Source organism: Diplodia seriata, assembly GCF_021436955.1.
Source record: "Diplodia seriata strain FDS-637 chromosome Unknown scaffold_12, whole genome shotgun sequence".
Lineage (NCBI taxonomy): Eukaryota > Fungi > Ascomycota > Dothideomycetes > Botryosphaeriales > Botryosphaeriaceae > Diplodia > Diplodia seriata.
Window position 1 is genome coordinate 1,172,308 of NW_027117319.1, and position 14,734 is coordinate 1,187,041.

Consider the following 14,734-nt stretch of genomic DNA (forward strand, 5'->3'; position numbering starts at 1 on the left):
CTGGCCATGCATGGGAACAAAGAGGATGCAGTTGATTAGAAGGCCGCCTTAAAACACTCCACAGCCAGCAACGGAAGTACCGACAAGACCATAGGACGGCGATTCCCCACAGCGGGCTAGCACCAGGGTGCAAAGAGACGTCGGAGATAGCTGCCGGCACTTCGGTAGATTCACGTTATGACATGGTTGAATAATCAAGTGGGGTTCGTCAGGTAATACTTCCGGCCCCCATCGACGCTTCCCCACATTGGCTGGCCTGAAAGACCAATGATGAACTTTAGCGTGGAATTCGATAGAGGCTGAAGTGGGGGCCAGTGGGGCCGAGAGGAGGGAAACACTACTTAACTCAAGACAACCCGATCGCTACTCCCATCCTTCCAACAAGCGAAAGATGAGCTGCGAAACGTGCAATGTTATTGGTAGGACTATCCAGTCTAACGCCAGCTTCGATGGCATCCCGCTCGGCACCTACGGAGAAATGCAGCGCAGGGACGACTGCCAAACGTGCCAGCAAATCGTAAACTTTCAGCCGATGCCGCCGGAGACGAAGATGGAACTCATGCGATTCCGGCAGCCAGCAAGCGAGTACCAGATCACAGATGAGGACTACAGTGACTTCATAATGGACGTCATTCCTCTGCGGCCAAACGCCGAGGGCCAGAGCCACGGCATCCTCGTCAACCAAAACTGGATCGATACCGCAAGAATCAAGTCTTGGCTTCATTACTGCGAAGGCAACCATGGAGACGCGTGCCGCCAGCTGTCTAGCATTCCACCGGTCGAAAAGCTCCTCCTCCTTGACGTTGAGCAAGGTTGCTTGGTTGAAATGCCAGGAAACGTCCGATACTTTGCACTGTCCTACGTCTGGGGCCTTCTCCCGGACACAGCCGAGACGCGCCTATCAAACGTGCGGGCACTGAAGCAACCGGGTTCGATAACGGCAGACACAACGAGCCTGAACATCCCGGAGACAATCCGAGACGCCCTGCGCCTGCTACGCATCCTCGACGAGCGCTTCCTCTGGGTAGACCGGCTCTGCATCGTGCAAGACGACCACGCCACCAAAGCCCGGGCCATCCAGGAAATGGGCGCCATCTACGCCAACGCGCAGTGCACCATCGTCGCCGCCGGCGGCGATGACGCCGCATATGGCCTCCGAGGCATCGGCCACGGGTCACAGCCGCGTAGTTCCCCCCAAACGCTCCTCAACCTCCCACACTGCGGGCCCGTCCTCCAGCAGCAGGAGGTAGACGTTGAAAGGCGGTCGCGCTGGGGGACGCGCGGCTGGACGTACCAGGAACAGCTGTGCTCGCGGCGGCTGCTGTTGTTCACGGACACCGCGGTGGCCTGGCGCTGCCAGCGCGCCGAGTGGCGCGAGGACCTGTCCGCCGAGCCGGACGGCGTGGCACGGCCGCCGCTGCTGGACCGCGACTTCAACGTCCTCCGCGTCGCCAAGTGGCCGGATATCGAGCAGTGGAGCTTGCTCGCCCACGCGTACAATCGCCGCCAGCTGTCGTTCGTGAGCGACACATGCGCCGCCTTTGCCGGTATCGAGACGATCATCGCGCCGTCGTTTCCTGGGGGATTTTGCTACGGCCTGCCGGTGTTCTTCTTTGACGTCGCGCTTCTGTGGCAGCCCATGCGGCCGATGGCCCGTAGGGCAGCTACGCATGATCCGGACGGGGACGGGTACCTGCCGAGTTGGTCGTTCTTCGGTTGGCATGGCACTCCTGATCCGCTGAGTTACGTTGCCGGCCAAGACTATATTGCGGACGTGTACGACGGCTCGTGGGGTCGGCGCTCGACGTTGAAACTCGTGCCGCTGGTCAAGTGGTTCCAGATGGGCCCCACAGGAAATGATGCAGAGAGCGGACAGGAACAGCAAGGCAAAGCATTACGACGGTCGCAGCGCCGCATCGAGAGCGGGTACCCCGTTTGGAGGGAAGCTATCCCAGATGCCGTGACTCTGGCCGACCACGGGTGGAGCTGTCAGTACGGTGGCGACGGTGCTTCGTGGTACGCGCACGCTGCCGCCGAGGGAGTCAAGTTCAACTACCCTGTCCCCATGCCGCCGACAGCACCGCAGCAAGGCCGGACCCTTTCGGACGCACCGCCGCATACCTCCTGGCCTCCACTTCTGCACTTTCGTTGCAAGGGCGCCCACTTCCTGATAGGGAGAGCGATCCCGGGCCTCGATATGCGGCAGGTGCTCTGCGTGGAGCTCCGAGACTCTAATTCCCGTCTGTGGGCCGGTGTGCTCCGCTTGAACGAGCCCCTGCACGGAAGCACTTTCTCCGCTTATGGAGAGAAGTGTGAGCTCGTAGCTATCAGTGAAGGCAGTGCGCGCAATGATTCTGATGAGAGCTCTTATCTTGAAGAATGGAATCTCTCATCCAGGCCCGGCTTCGGCAACGTTGAGGGATACTACGCATTTTACAATGTGCTCTGGGTTCACCGCGAAGCCGACGGCATTATGACGAGAAAGGCTTTGGGGCGAGTCGCGAAATCGGTATGGGACGAGCAGGAGTTGACGGACACGGATGTGGTCCTAAAATAAATTGTTACGAGTTATAGAATTGAGATTGTTTCCTTCCTGTTGTGGTGTATCGCCAATAGGAGCGAGGCCGTGCGTCGATACTGTAATTGGCCAGTATGCCGGGGCCAGAGACGCCACCAACAGGGCTGTATTGGCGAGGCTATATATATCAGTTCAGCTCCAACGCTCCGCCGCCACAGCCTTGTGATGTCTGCGCTTTCATCCGGTGTATCGGCACGTGAAAATGGTTGCCTTCTTTGAGGCAGCGAGCCCGTGCGAACAAGGTAGAGTTGCGCTGCCTTAGCGCCAGGCGTATTTAATGAGAGACATGAGGCATTAGTCCGAACTGTAACGCAAAGAGTTGTGCTCCGGCTCCGCATGATACTTCGTCAAGGATGAGCACCAGTCCATCAACCCCGACATACTACACCGTGCATCTCGGCACGTGGACGAATTGGTCTCGTGGCAAAATTCTTGGAGCCACGATTACACCAAGCCAACGAGACGGAACCCTTTTGATCGCCTTTGTCGCCCTATTCATTACTATTGTCGGTACCAGTTTCTGGAGGATCGCCTGCTACGCCTTTCATCACCTATACTCGACGGAAACTACCAGGGACGGCTTACATCATCAACGACAGGCGATCCTCAGGAATGCTGCCAACTCTGTCAGCGGAGTTTTTAGCCTCATTGAGGCACTTGTAGCATGGAGGAATATTGCAAAACGAGCCTATCATCGCACGATCCCGCTCATCCTATTCGCCTCCATGTGTCTGGCGGCCTTCGCAGTGGCCAGCGGTTTCTCGTCCAAAGTATCCAGTGCGCTTGGAAGCGAGCTTCTCGTTGAAGGAACCAATTGTGGGTTGCTCCGGTTTTCTGCAACAGCGGAGAGCGTGCAAGATGTCTCTACAACTGCGACTTCTTACGTAGCAGAGCGCATTACGAGCTCTGCGAACTACGTCCAGCAGTGCTATTCCAACATATCCAATCCAGAGAGCTGCCACACGTTCGTCCAGCCTCGACTTCCATTCACGGCTCAAACCAATGCCAGTTGTCCTTTCGATAAGAGCATGTGCCTCTTGGACGACCAGAATCTAATCTTGGACACTGGCTTCCTTGACTCTCATCGCCATCTGGGTGTCAACGCTCCTCCGGACCAACGTCTAGAGTTTAGACTCATCAACCACTGTGCTCCTATCAACATCACAGGATACCAAAGTCAATACAACTATACAGAAGACGGTCATTCCCTGACGTACCGGACGCTGTCTCTTGGGCAGCCTTGGCCGCCGTCTTCACCGTTCACTTACAAGCATCCAGAGAAGACATTGGACGAAATCCTCGACTATTGGAGCAGCCCAGCTGCATCATCTGATTACATATTAGGGTATGATTCTCCACGTTGCTAATCGTACATGGTAGAATCACCTAACAGCTATGGCGTAGTTCAATGAAGGCCTACTGGTACAACGATACATACACGGATGATTCAGCTTTCCAGCCCATTCCGCAACTTGTTGTACCGCATGCAGACCTCGACTTGATATTTCTTTCCTCTGATTCAATCATATACATGGGACAGTGCGACGATCCTTGGTTTTCCGCCAAACGTTTCACCGGATTCAACCGCTCAGATCCTTCCCTCGACGGCACCGTCTACCTGTACGTCCAAGATGAACCGGTATCGGTCCTTGGATGCGTATCCCAACAGCAGTGGTGTAACCGAAACCTCCCCCCGAACGAGCAATGTGAGACTCTACGGGGCAGGTACGACCAGGCCCCCGGCAGACTCGCCAACGAGAAGGGCGGTCACATTGCTCGATGGCTCCGTGAGATCCTAATCGGTGACCTGCAGTCAGCGGCAGACCTGATTGGAAACTACGGAACATCTGCCTTGAGAGCGAAAGCCCAACTGTTTGGTGGATACCAGTCGCTTCTTCCGCCAAATCAATGGCAATTGGAGGTTGAGAATTGGTTTTCCATCAACCTGGCTCTCATGCAAAGGATATTCGTTGACGCCGCAACGGGTCCGTCGGACCCCGAGCTGCGCTCATTCCTCCTACCAGCAGAAAATTCAGATGAGCAGCGAATCTGCCAGAACCAGGTAAAAGTCTTTCCCCTCTTTTCCCGAACCAGACCACTTACACCTGTAACCACCGCAGAAAATCCGCAGCACCGTCTACATGAACTTTTCACTCCTTGGCATCATCATCATCTTCGCCCTCGGCGGCACCATCATTGTTATCTCCTACACCCTCGAGCCCTTCATCTCCTGGTTGCAGAAGCGGCACTATAACCTCGACACGTATTCCCGTCTCGAGTGGTGCACCAACGAGACATTGCAGCTGCAGCGCCTTGCTCACGAGGAATTGGGCGCCGGCACGTGGAGCCGCGCAGATGAAGCAATCCCGGTGACTGGTCCGGATGAGCGCCTTGCGCTGCTCGATCTGGCTGACTTGAAGCATCCAAGGCTGAAGAGGCCCCCGGTGCTATTGGATCAGGAGTTGGCGGTAATAGGGCGCAGTGGAGACCTTGCGATTGATTCGCAGGCGGAGGAGGTGGGTGGGGAGGCTCCGAGTGTTAGGGGGCTGCTGACGAATAAAGAAGGATCTCAGGGAACGGGGTCGGCGCGGGTAAGCAGCCCTTAAAGCAGTCATCCTTGCTTATACGAGTTCCTCTTTCTGTAAACTGGCGATACGTTGATTTCGCCCCTCTTCATGGACGTATTTTCAAAAAGGATGACGAGAAGCCTACCCGCGTGATGGATGTGAAAGAAGCCGGCCCGGTGGTTTTTTACGAGCGGAGAGACTAAAGAATTGCTGCGTGAAGTGGGAGGTCGGCCATCGCCCGCTGTGTAGGTAGCTCGGCGCCACATTGACGAGTCCGATGGCAGCTGAGACTGCTTACAGCCAGCACTGCCGCACTCGCCGCACAGGGAAACCCATTCGGACGGCGTGCGATCCTTGCTGTGGGACACATTTCCGTGCAGAATGACGGTACAGGCTGATGCAGCGACGGCTCCGCCACGTTGCGAAACGGGCAAGGCAGATCCCGGGCGAGGCATAAGCAGCTGCAGGGGGCGCGTGAGAAGCATGTGAGCTGACCAGGTCCGGCTACAGCTCCTGCTGCCGTACAGGCAAGACTTGAAGGAGCGAAGAGCCCTGTTGAGTTACAGTAAAGCGGCACCGTTGCCTTAGGCAGTGATGCGTCCTTTGGCAGTTTCTTCAGCCTGGTCCGCGTACGCGAGCTGGCTGACAGGCTGAATGCCGATCGATGTGGTGTGTGACTGAGACATTGGACATCCTGGCCCAGTGGAGAGATGGCAGATGAAGCGGGCAGTGTGTGATTGAGGCTATGAGAGACCTCCCAGTCGCAAGCGCACAACGTGAAAGTAACACTAGGCAGACTAAATGCTGGGCGTAGTCTCATTCAGGCTGGTGTGTCGGTCGCGTCGGTGGGGGAAGGCGTACGCGAGATTCTCTCCCCATGCTCGACTACCGGCACAAGCAAAGCTGCGGAAAGAATCTCGAACCTCTTGCCGCTAGTGCGGAGTGCTGTTTTGGGAGAAGTCATTGTCTTCGCATGATCTCGCGCATGCATTGTACAACAACGGTGAGGCTGAAGGAAGCGGGCGAGCGCCCGGGGTGTGAGATGCGACAACCTTTTCGGTCGAACGGGGTCTTCTTCTCTGGGAAGGTGGTATACTCTCACGGCGTAAGCAAATAGCGGGATCCGCCTTGCCAAGGTGGCAGGCGTCTGTTTCTGTTCACCGGACGTCCAATAAGATTCTTGTGACACCACGCCATCCATACACCCCAACTGGAGCCGAGCGGCAGCCTCACAGCTTCCTGACGAACAAACATCATCAATACTCTGCTGCCCAGTATGCCCTTGTCTAGGTTTTACAAGCCGTCTCCTTCCGTCCTCCTGCGCTATCGGTAACCTTTTTTCTCTGGCGGAAAATGCAAGCTTTCCTCCTCATGCGCTACCTCGTTGCTCTCATTCTCATTCTATTGGCTCCTGTTTCGGCTCAAGGATCGTATCGACGCCGAGCAGACCACACAGGTTGGTAATGAAGAGTAACACATGTGCTTCCAAGCCTCGCTTACAGTTTACAGCCGTCCTGGCGGGTGATAAACTTGTGATCAGCGGAGGCCTTGTCTCCTACGAAGATGGTACCCCTTGGTATGGTATGTAGTTGTGCCGTAATCTGAACTCATTGTGCATGTCTGACGAAGGCTTTCCAACAGAAAACAAGACTTGGGTACTGGACTTGTCTAGCAGTTGGACGAACTCATCCCTCAACCCGCTTTCAGTTGTGCGCCCAGCCAGCTATAACATATTGATACGCGAGTCACTTTGGTATGATCCAGAGAGAGACTGCGTGTATGCATTCGGTGGAGAGGTCTCTCGCGATGGATACGTCAAAGGCCCTCCGAACTCAAGATTCGAGATACCAGAGGAATTTCTGTGGCAGTTTTGTTTCGAAGACGGCAACGCCTCTTCTGGGGCATGGTCCGAGGTCCTCGGACACAACAGCAAAGACTTTCCCGCGGACATAATGCGAACAACCATGGGCGCGTCCGCTGCAGACGGGAGCAAAGCTTACTCCCTTGGCGGTGTGGTGTATAACTGGACAACGGAAAAAGTTAAGACCATCGATCAACACAACGTTCCAGGGGTCTTGATGTTTAACTTTACTAGCCAAACGCTGACGAACTCCACGGACGATGGCGGGTATTTTGCGTCTAGATGGAATGGACCTGACCAAACACTGTCTCTTGCCGGTGGCATGGTTTTTGCTCCGCCTTTTGGAACCCAAGGTGCATTCATCGTCATCGGCGGACAAAGCAACATTTCCGGTGAAGTAAAGCACTATTGGGATAATATCACCGTTTTCGATCCTTCTACCGGCTCTTGGTACTCGCAGGAAGCGACGGGAGCCGTTCCGAGTACGGATGACAGGGTAAACTGCTTTGTCGGTGCTCAGGATAATGAGTTGGAGACATTCGATATGTAAGCAGCCGCCCATTTGATTTTGCTGTCATTCCAGCTTACACTCGAAAGCTTCGTCTATGGTGGGTTCAAGGACATACCTGGTGGTGACACTTACTACGTTCTGTCGCTTCCGTCTTTCAGATGGTTTGCCAGCGATGTTGTTTCTATGCCGAGACGAAGGTCAATGACCTGCACAGCTACGAGCAATGGTCAAATGATCATGGTTGGAGGTCTCGATCCGGACCAACCCAGCACGATCAATGACCCACAAAACTGGCAGGCCTCGAATGATCCGTGGACCCAAGGCATTGGAGTTTTTGACATGACAAAGCTTCAGTACAAGAACAAATACGACGCCAGTGCCGTACCCTATGCTTCCCCAGACGTGGTACAGAGATATTATCAGAGTAACACGTTAGTAAGCTTTGCTATGTTTAAGTGTCTCCTACTGATTTTAACAGCAGTCGTCAAACCTCGTATAACAGCCAAGAGCTAAGAGACATCTTTACAAGATATACTGCCTCAAACAGCAGCGAGACTTCAGAGCCTCCAACAGACTCCGACAGCTCCAAGAGACTCAGTAATGGCGCCATAGCTGGCGTTGTTGTTGCTGCGTTAGTTGCGGCTGTCCTCCTCGGACTTTTAATCTTTTGCAAAATCAAGCAACGCAAAAGAAATCGGATACGCATAAATACCTCTCCCCATGCGCCCGAACCCCTCGTGGATACTTCATCGGAAGCCCATGCTCTGGCACCTATGCCCCCTCCGGGATCCCGAACTGAGATTTATAGGACAGATCCACCAACGTATCTCGAGAGTCAACGGCCGGCTAATGCGGATGTGGAGGGGCGGAGGCTGTGGCATATGACTAGTGTGACGCACCAAAAAGCAGCAGAGGAGCGTCCAATCCAACATGAAAGCGGCCAAGAAGAATTTTCTAAGGTACATCTAAGTCCTGGCGAGAGCAGCAATGCCTTAGAACAGAGCATCGCCCCAGGAACTGAAAATCCGCGGCCTCGAGTGTCGATGGATGTTCGGTCGGTGTTGTCAGATCGTGGTTTTCTCCCTGGTATCGGTACAGAGTTTGTTGATGGACAGTTGAGCACTGACCCCACTGGGATTTCAACACGTCCGACATAGAAGCGCGCTTCTCTAGAATTGTCATCTTATCATCAATGGAAGAAGCGTCTTAACTGTAGATCTGAAAAGAACATACCACTGTGAGTAGAAATTGCAACAGGAGCTACATAACATGAACTCCGCCAAGGAAGCCACGGGAGAAAATGAGTGTTTTCGATCTGGAAAGAAAATACTAATCAGACAGGCAATGAAATTGTTGATACCATCGTGATCGCAAGATAATCATCTACAAGCAATCAATCGAACCAAGTTTCGCTCGCATTCCCTATCAACAGCAGCCGTAGGGGCCTGATCCCTATAGCGGTGGCATGCTTCTCCATTTGCTCATATAAGCGCTATCGACATATTCCTCAAGCTAGCGGATGCGCCTCGTTCACTTTGGAGTAAAACTCTCTTTTCGACATTCTCCGAGACTCTTACTAATTTCTTCACTTTCACCGGTCGCTTGTTGCTTCTTCCTCGTAGGTCCCGCTTGTGTCTTCTTCGCGTGACCCTGATGTCGTGTGACTTTCCTCAATATTGCTCGGTTCATCATCCTCGAGAGGCTGGTCTGCCTCTCCTTCCTCAGGAGGCTTATCCATTGATCGGTCCTCGGAAGGATCACCTGGGGTTCCTAACCACTTCTTCCGCAGTGCCTCGAATTGCTTTGATCCGTAATCTGCTGGAGGTGCCGATTTGAAAAGTTGTTGAGCCTTGCAGGTCTCGACGGGATTGCGGCAGAGGCCGAGGCGGTTGGCGAAATTCCAGAGACATGGACAGTACGAGTCGCAGTTGCACTGTATCCACACACCATAGTGTCGTAGAAGCTCTCTCCGCTCGCTCCCCTTCCTGCCTTCTGGGTATTTGAACTTCGATAAGCGCTCGTGGAAGTGGTCCTGCAGATGGACTACATATATAACCGCGAGAGTCATTCCCTTATGCAAGTACTCTGCCTTTCTCGAGATCAAGTCCCACGACTGGGAAACGCGTTCTTGCAATTGTGGAGGGAAGCGTTGTTTCAATTTCTCCTCTATAGATGTTGTGTCAGTGAGAGGGAGCGGCATGGGGAGTAGCGAAACCTACTTGTCACTCGACGACTGCCTTCGGCGCACTCGAGATATATGATCTCATAGATGGACAGTCCTCGGACCGTCATCTGTTCCCACACCTCACCTTTCCTGTTGACGAAGCGATCTTCGCTCATTTCGATGCTGTTGTACGCAAAGCAGCGGGCATGTTCGTTGTTCTTATCGATCTGTGACGAGCCTGGCGACTCCATTGGGGCCATGTTGACGATGATTTCTCTGGTCAAGGCAGCAGCAGCCCCTGCCGCATAGTTCTGCCATCTTCTGTTGGAGTGCGAGTCGGAATAGTCGGTGATGCCACGGATGACCAAGGCGTGGGTGTCGATGACGCCTGCTGCTTCCATCTCGAAGCACCGCGCGGTGGGGTATTCTTTTCGCATCGCATCGCGCGTCTCCGCATCGGCCATGAACCTGTTGGCTGAGCAGATAGTGCCCCGATGGAAGACAAGTTGGGTTCCTGGAGGCCGTCGTTCCTTCCGCGTCACTAGTCGTTCCCTCCCGCAGCCACACATAGACCGGACATCCATGTAGTCCTTGGAATGCTTGCAGGGGAAATCGGCTTCGTACAGCAGGTCATTCCCGCGGCCGGGATGCCCAAATCCGTGCAGTCGGTCGAGACGCCGGAGGTGCTCGTCAAAATGGGTACCGCCCTGCTTCGCATTTCGAAAGAAGGTGCCCAGCTTGGCCACGATTGCTCTGTCGGGTCTTTGATGTGTCCTGCGAAGGTCATAAGATACGACGGCTGGGTCTTCGCCGTTCTGGGGAAGTCCAAGAACGACATCGCCGAGAAAAACATCTTCTTCGTGCGTTCGAGGAGCAGGCTCCGTCTTCGGCCGTGGGATACCTCCGCCGATGCCGACAAAAAGATGAAGTGCAACATTTGAAAAGTCTCGTTGCAGTGATGCCGCAAGCAACGTAGCTGAGACGTGTCCTGGCATGGTCTCAGGCATGCAGGCGATGACAATATTATGGCTTTTGATTGAGCCATACTGATATTCGTTCATGTCGGTTTTATGCTGCGGGGGAGGATCGTGTTGCTCGTCGAGCATCCATTGGGCGGCCAAGCTTTCGCTCTGAGGCAAGGCGCATAGCCAAGCAATCGTGTAGTCTTCTCTCTTGAGTTGTCGAAGAGGAAACATGGTCGCCTGCTGGCCAGTAGCCTCTTCCGATTGCGTTTGGTGGTGGCAATGAAAGTGTGACGTCGTGGAACGAGTAGACCCAAGGCTGGCCTATTAAATAGGCAATCCCCGGTCGGAACAGATTCACTCACACCTCGCTTGCTAATCAAATTCACCGGTAGCCTCACACCGCAGCATATCTCACCGGTCGCGTTGCAGGTCGCAGTCGCACAGCATCGGGGCGTCCAGCCTTGTAGGCCAAAAGCGGCCCATAAGAGGCTCGTGCGGTCACAGGGCCTTGTGATCAACCCGTAAACGATACCCTCATCATGACCTACGCTGCTGCCCGACCTCCTGCTCATGGCGAGACAAGCAACATATACCACACGGAATCGGCGCAATGTTACAGCAGACAAGCGGCGAGTGACGGAGAACGAGGGGTCCTCGCAAGCTTTGCCAGGCTTTGGCGCATTGCGACGGCCGATGAAAACATCACGCTGCATGGTTTTCACCGGTTTAAAACGAGCCATCTGCTCAATTTGCGCTTTCTCGAGGACGAGATAAGACAACTCGACAGGGATATTTACCAGGCTGGAATGCAACTCGACGCCCCCATACCCAGAGCCGACCGACTCGGACTAGGGCGCAGCCAACGGGACACCGACGCAAAAGCGGCATCGGAAAAGATCACCAGGGACAGCATCCTGCGGCTGAGGCGACTGATCCAAGAATACGGTAAGTCGTTGCCGCCCCATGCATGACGGCCCAACGCTGACATGCATGAACCAAGACGACGCCCTGCTGCGCTTCAACCAAATGATGCAGATGCAGACCTTCGCCCTGTCTGACGACGCGTGGCACTCGGACTTCCGCAGCGATCTCAACAAATGGGAGCAGTCCAAGACGCGCCTGGTCCGCACCGACCTGCCCGCTGCTCGCATCCGCTCGCCACTCGAGAGCGGGCTGAACCACCTGCTGCGTGCGGCGTGGCAGACCTGGAAAAACCAGCGGAGCACAGCGCCGGATCGGGACGAAGAGGCGCAGCAGGCTGGACTTACCCCGCGCAATGTCATCCGGGCCACGAAATGCATTACTTGCTTCCTTGTCGCGGTTTTCTCCGCCGCGGTCTTGGTTGTTCCGTTGCTGCTTCTGTCGGACCAGAGCAATGCGGCGGAACTGCTCAAGATTGGCATGTTCATTGTGGTTTTCTGTTTCGCTGTGAGCTTCTGCTCCGGTTCTTCGGCGCTCGCTACCATGGGCGTCACGGCTGCGTATGCTGCCGTGTTGGTGGTCTTCATCTCGAACAACCCTTGACTACTGGAACGGCGATGCGGAGATGGCGTGGTCAGTCAGGCAACGGAGACGAACGCTGTATTGAATTCAATCTTAGGAATTCCCTTAGCTTTTACAATAGAAATTGTTCATTCAGTTTTCCGTACTAACGTGCCTCACATATAATCCAGCCTCGTACAAGCCGCCACTTTGCGCCATGTACACAGCAATGGAGAGGCTGATCCGCCACCGGCCGGCCAAGACTATTTGATCGGCACGATTCATTGCCTCACACTGCTGAGATCGCCATACGGGAAACACCATCAAACTCTCTTACGGCCATGTCTTAGAGCGTAAGATGTTTGGGCCATACTCGCGTTGTCCCGCGCCGTGCAGTTGTGCTTTTCGGCACGGCCCGAGCCGGTGATCCCTAACATATCATTGGCCAACGTCGGAAGACGGGTAACAAGCTCTTCACCATTATTGGTAGGGGAATACACGTGGTAGTAACGATAGATCATGTGCGAGTCCCTCGGCGTTGTATCATCCCTTCCACATAATGCCAATGAATCGGAGAAAATCATCGACGAAATGAAATCGCAGGTGTAGACTTACGGATCACACCCACGTCACGCTTATCACTTGTTTTGCCATACGTCTTAAGATTCGCCACGGGATAATCTGGAATAGTTCAACTGTAAGTTACGGCGCCATCGCAGTACTGTCCAAAGCGCCCTCCGCCATATGAGCTTGCTCAAAGCGATGCCCCGTGCTCGGAACATGACTCGGAAGCGTGATCCGGTCATCTTCACTAAGCCACTCCCCAGCACACGCGCTCATCGACGGACTCGTCAGAAGCACCTTGACCAGAAGCCCGCTTCCAGCGCGTCGAACCTCCTCCACCAACCCCATCAAGAACGCCAACAGCTGCCGCAAACCAAGTACGTGCTCGTCGGTCTCGACCCACGATACCCCATCCACGATGCAGAAGACCGTTCCGTGGCTCAGAGAGCACAGAAGGCCCCGGAACAAGTAGCAGAACGCGTCGAGGCTGCCTGTCTCGACGCCCTGGAGCAAGTCATGCGTGACGAAGGCGAGATCGAGATTGGCGCCGTGCTTAAGGAGGAGCTGAGCTGTCAGACTCTTGATGATGCCAACAGCGCCGCTCAGGGGGTCGTCGTCTGTGGTGTGCAGGCCACAGAAGAAGATCAGCGGCGTGAACAAGTCTGGCCCCTCGAGGCTCTCAAGGGCTTGCCAGAGTAAGTTGCAAGCGTAGCTCACTGAAGAGATGGCAGCTGATGAGCCCCGTTCCGAGCCATCGACGTGGAGGGCAGCGGAAGTCTTCGCCTTGAGCCAATGCTGGAAGCGAGGGTGTTTGATAACTGCAGCGGAGCGTGACTGTTGGCTGAGTCTCAGGTTGTGACCGGAAAGAGATGCGGTGTTAATGTCGTGCAGGATGACGCTGAGGTCGAAGCTGCAGAGTGGTATGATGTCGCTTTTGCGGACGATGGGGGAAGGCTTGGTGACGACTTGAACGAATATGGGTTGCATGACCTGGATCTGATCTGGGTGTTGATGCTTCTGTTTCAACTGATCCAACTCGTCTAGATTCTCGTGAGTACATTGGATGTATCCGCTTCAAGGCACGTGACATACGCTTCAGATCATGGTACTGGTCAGTCACTTGAACTTTGATGGACTGCAGACAATCGTTCTGGAGCTCGTTCTGACTTTTAACGTTCGATTGAAAACAAAAGTCGGTTCGCTTGGAGAAGGCGTCGGAAAGATTGTCTATGTCGTCCGCTATTTTTTGCTCGAGTCGAGCAGCGTAGTTGTCTTGCCCAAAGATTGCCTTACATACCTTTTCTGACATTTTCATAAGCCTTTTGTCTCCCAGTTGCAATTTTCAGTTGGGACTCACTGTATGCTTTCTCGTTGAACCAGGCCGTCATATCCTCAACAGCCTCCAAGATTGCGACGTACAGATCTTGTGCGATCTGGTGGAGGTCTGCGTCATCACGATACAGACGAAGGTATCCCTTCGTGTACTCAACAACCTCGGGAATCCGCGCAAGGCATTTGAACACCTTGTCTCTGACCTCCTTCATGCGAATTGCAGCCTGTGCCGGTTTTAGTATGGCCACTGTTTAAGGGAAGTCACTGGATCGTACGCCAAAAACCACGCTCAGAGCCCCGCATAATGTCGAACCGTAATCTCCGTTGGGAAGAAAGTTTAAGAATACCTGCATCGCGGATGCATTCTCACTGAATGCGCGACCGAACTTCCGGAAGGGAAACCGCCAGCTGCTACCCTGTAGATCGTATTCCTGGGTCGCCCGATCGATGTGGATTTGCACGTCAGCCCACGTATGCGTTGCATCCACCTTGAACGCACGGAGATGCGCATCTTTTGTCTCGTGCACATATTTTCGCATGAATTCCTTGTAACGGCTGGTGCGGTTCTTGACTCTGGTATTGTAAGCCTTGACCCCTTCGTAGTGCAGCACTAGTGCTTGGTTCACATACGCTTGGGTTGCGTTGAAACGAGTGACAGCGGGGTTCCATGCGGGGTCCATTTGAGCAGTGGTATTGGCCAGAAAACTCTG

At 54.3% G+C, this 14,734-nt stretch overlaps 5 protein-coding genes across 5 annotated transcripts; 4 read left to right on the forward strand and 1 right to left on the reverse strand.

The window, feature by feature from the left end:
- Window positions 1–410: 410 nt before the first annotated feature.
- Window positions 411–2,557, forward strand: SLS55_010457 (uncharacterized protein; the record flags this gene model as incomplete). Its single annotated transcript, XM_066781839.1, is given in 2 exon segments — window positions 411–419; window positions 434–2,557. The coding sequence occupies 2 exon segments, from the start codon at window positions 411–413 to the stop codon at window positions 2,555–2,557; spliced, it is 2,133 nt and encodes a 710-aa protein (XP_066628122.1).
- Window positions 2,558–4,209: 1,652 nt separating this feature from the next.
- Window positions 4,210–5,184, forward strand: SLS55_010458 (uncharacterized protein; the record flags this gene model as incomplete). Its single annotated transcript, XM_066781840.1, has 2 exons — window positions 4,210–4,217; window positions 4,710–5,184. The coding sequence occupies 2 exons, from the start codon at window positions 4,210–4,212 to the stop codon at window positions 5,182–5,184; spliced, it is 483 nt and encodes a 160-aa protein (XP_066628123.1).
- Window positions 5,185–10,143: 4,959 nt separating this feature from the next.
- SLS55_010459 (uncharacterized protein) lies at window positions 10,144–10,622 on the forward strand (the record flags this gene model as incomplete). Its single annotated transcript, XM_066781841.1, has 2 exons — window positions 10,144–10,151; window positions 10,253–10,622. 2 exons carry the CDS (start codon window positions 10,144–10,146, stop codon window positions 10,620–10,622), a joined length of 378 nt encoding a protein of 125 aa, XP_066628124.1.
- Window positions 10,623–12,890: 2,268 nt separating this feature from the next.
- On the forward strand, window positions 12,891–13,391 carry SLS55_010460 (uncharacterized protein; the record flags this gene model as incomplete). The annotated part of the gene is made up of 2 exons (XM_066781842.1): window positions 12,891–12,897; window positions 13,045–13,391. The coding sequence occupies 2 exons, from the start codon at window positions 12,891–12,893 to the stop codon at window positions 13,389–13,391; spliced, it is 354 nt and encodes a 117-aa protein (XP_066628125.1).
- Window positions 13,392–13,981: 590 nt separating this feature from the next.
- SLS55_010461 (uncharacterized protein) lies at window positions 13,982–14,377 on the reverse strand (the record flags this gene model as incomplete). The annotated part of the gene is made up of 2 exons (XM_066781843.1): window positions 13,982–14,248; window positions 14,372–14,377. The coding sequence occupies 2 exons, from the start codon at window positions 14,375–14,377 to the stop codon at window positions 13,982–13,984; spliced, it is 273 nt and encodes a 90-aa protein (XP_066628126.1).
- Between the last annotated feature and the right edge of the window lie 357 nt (window positions 14,378–14,734).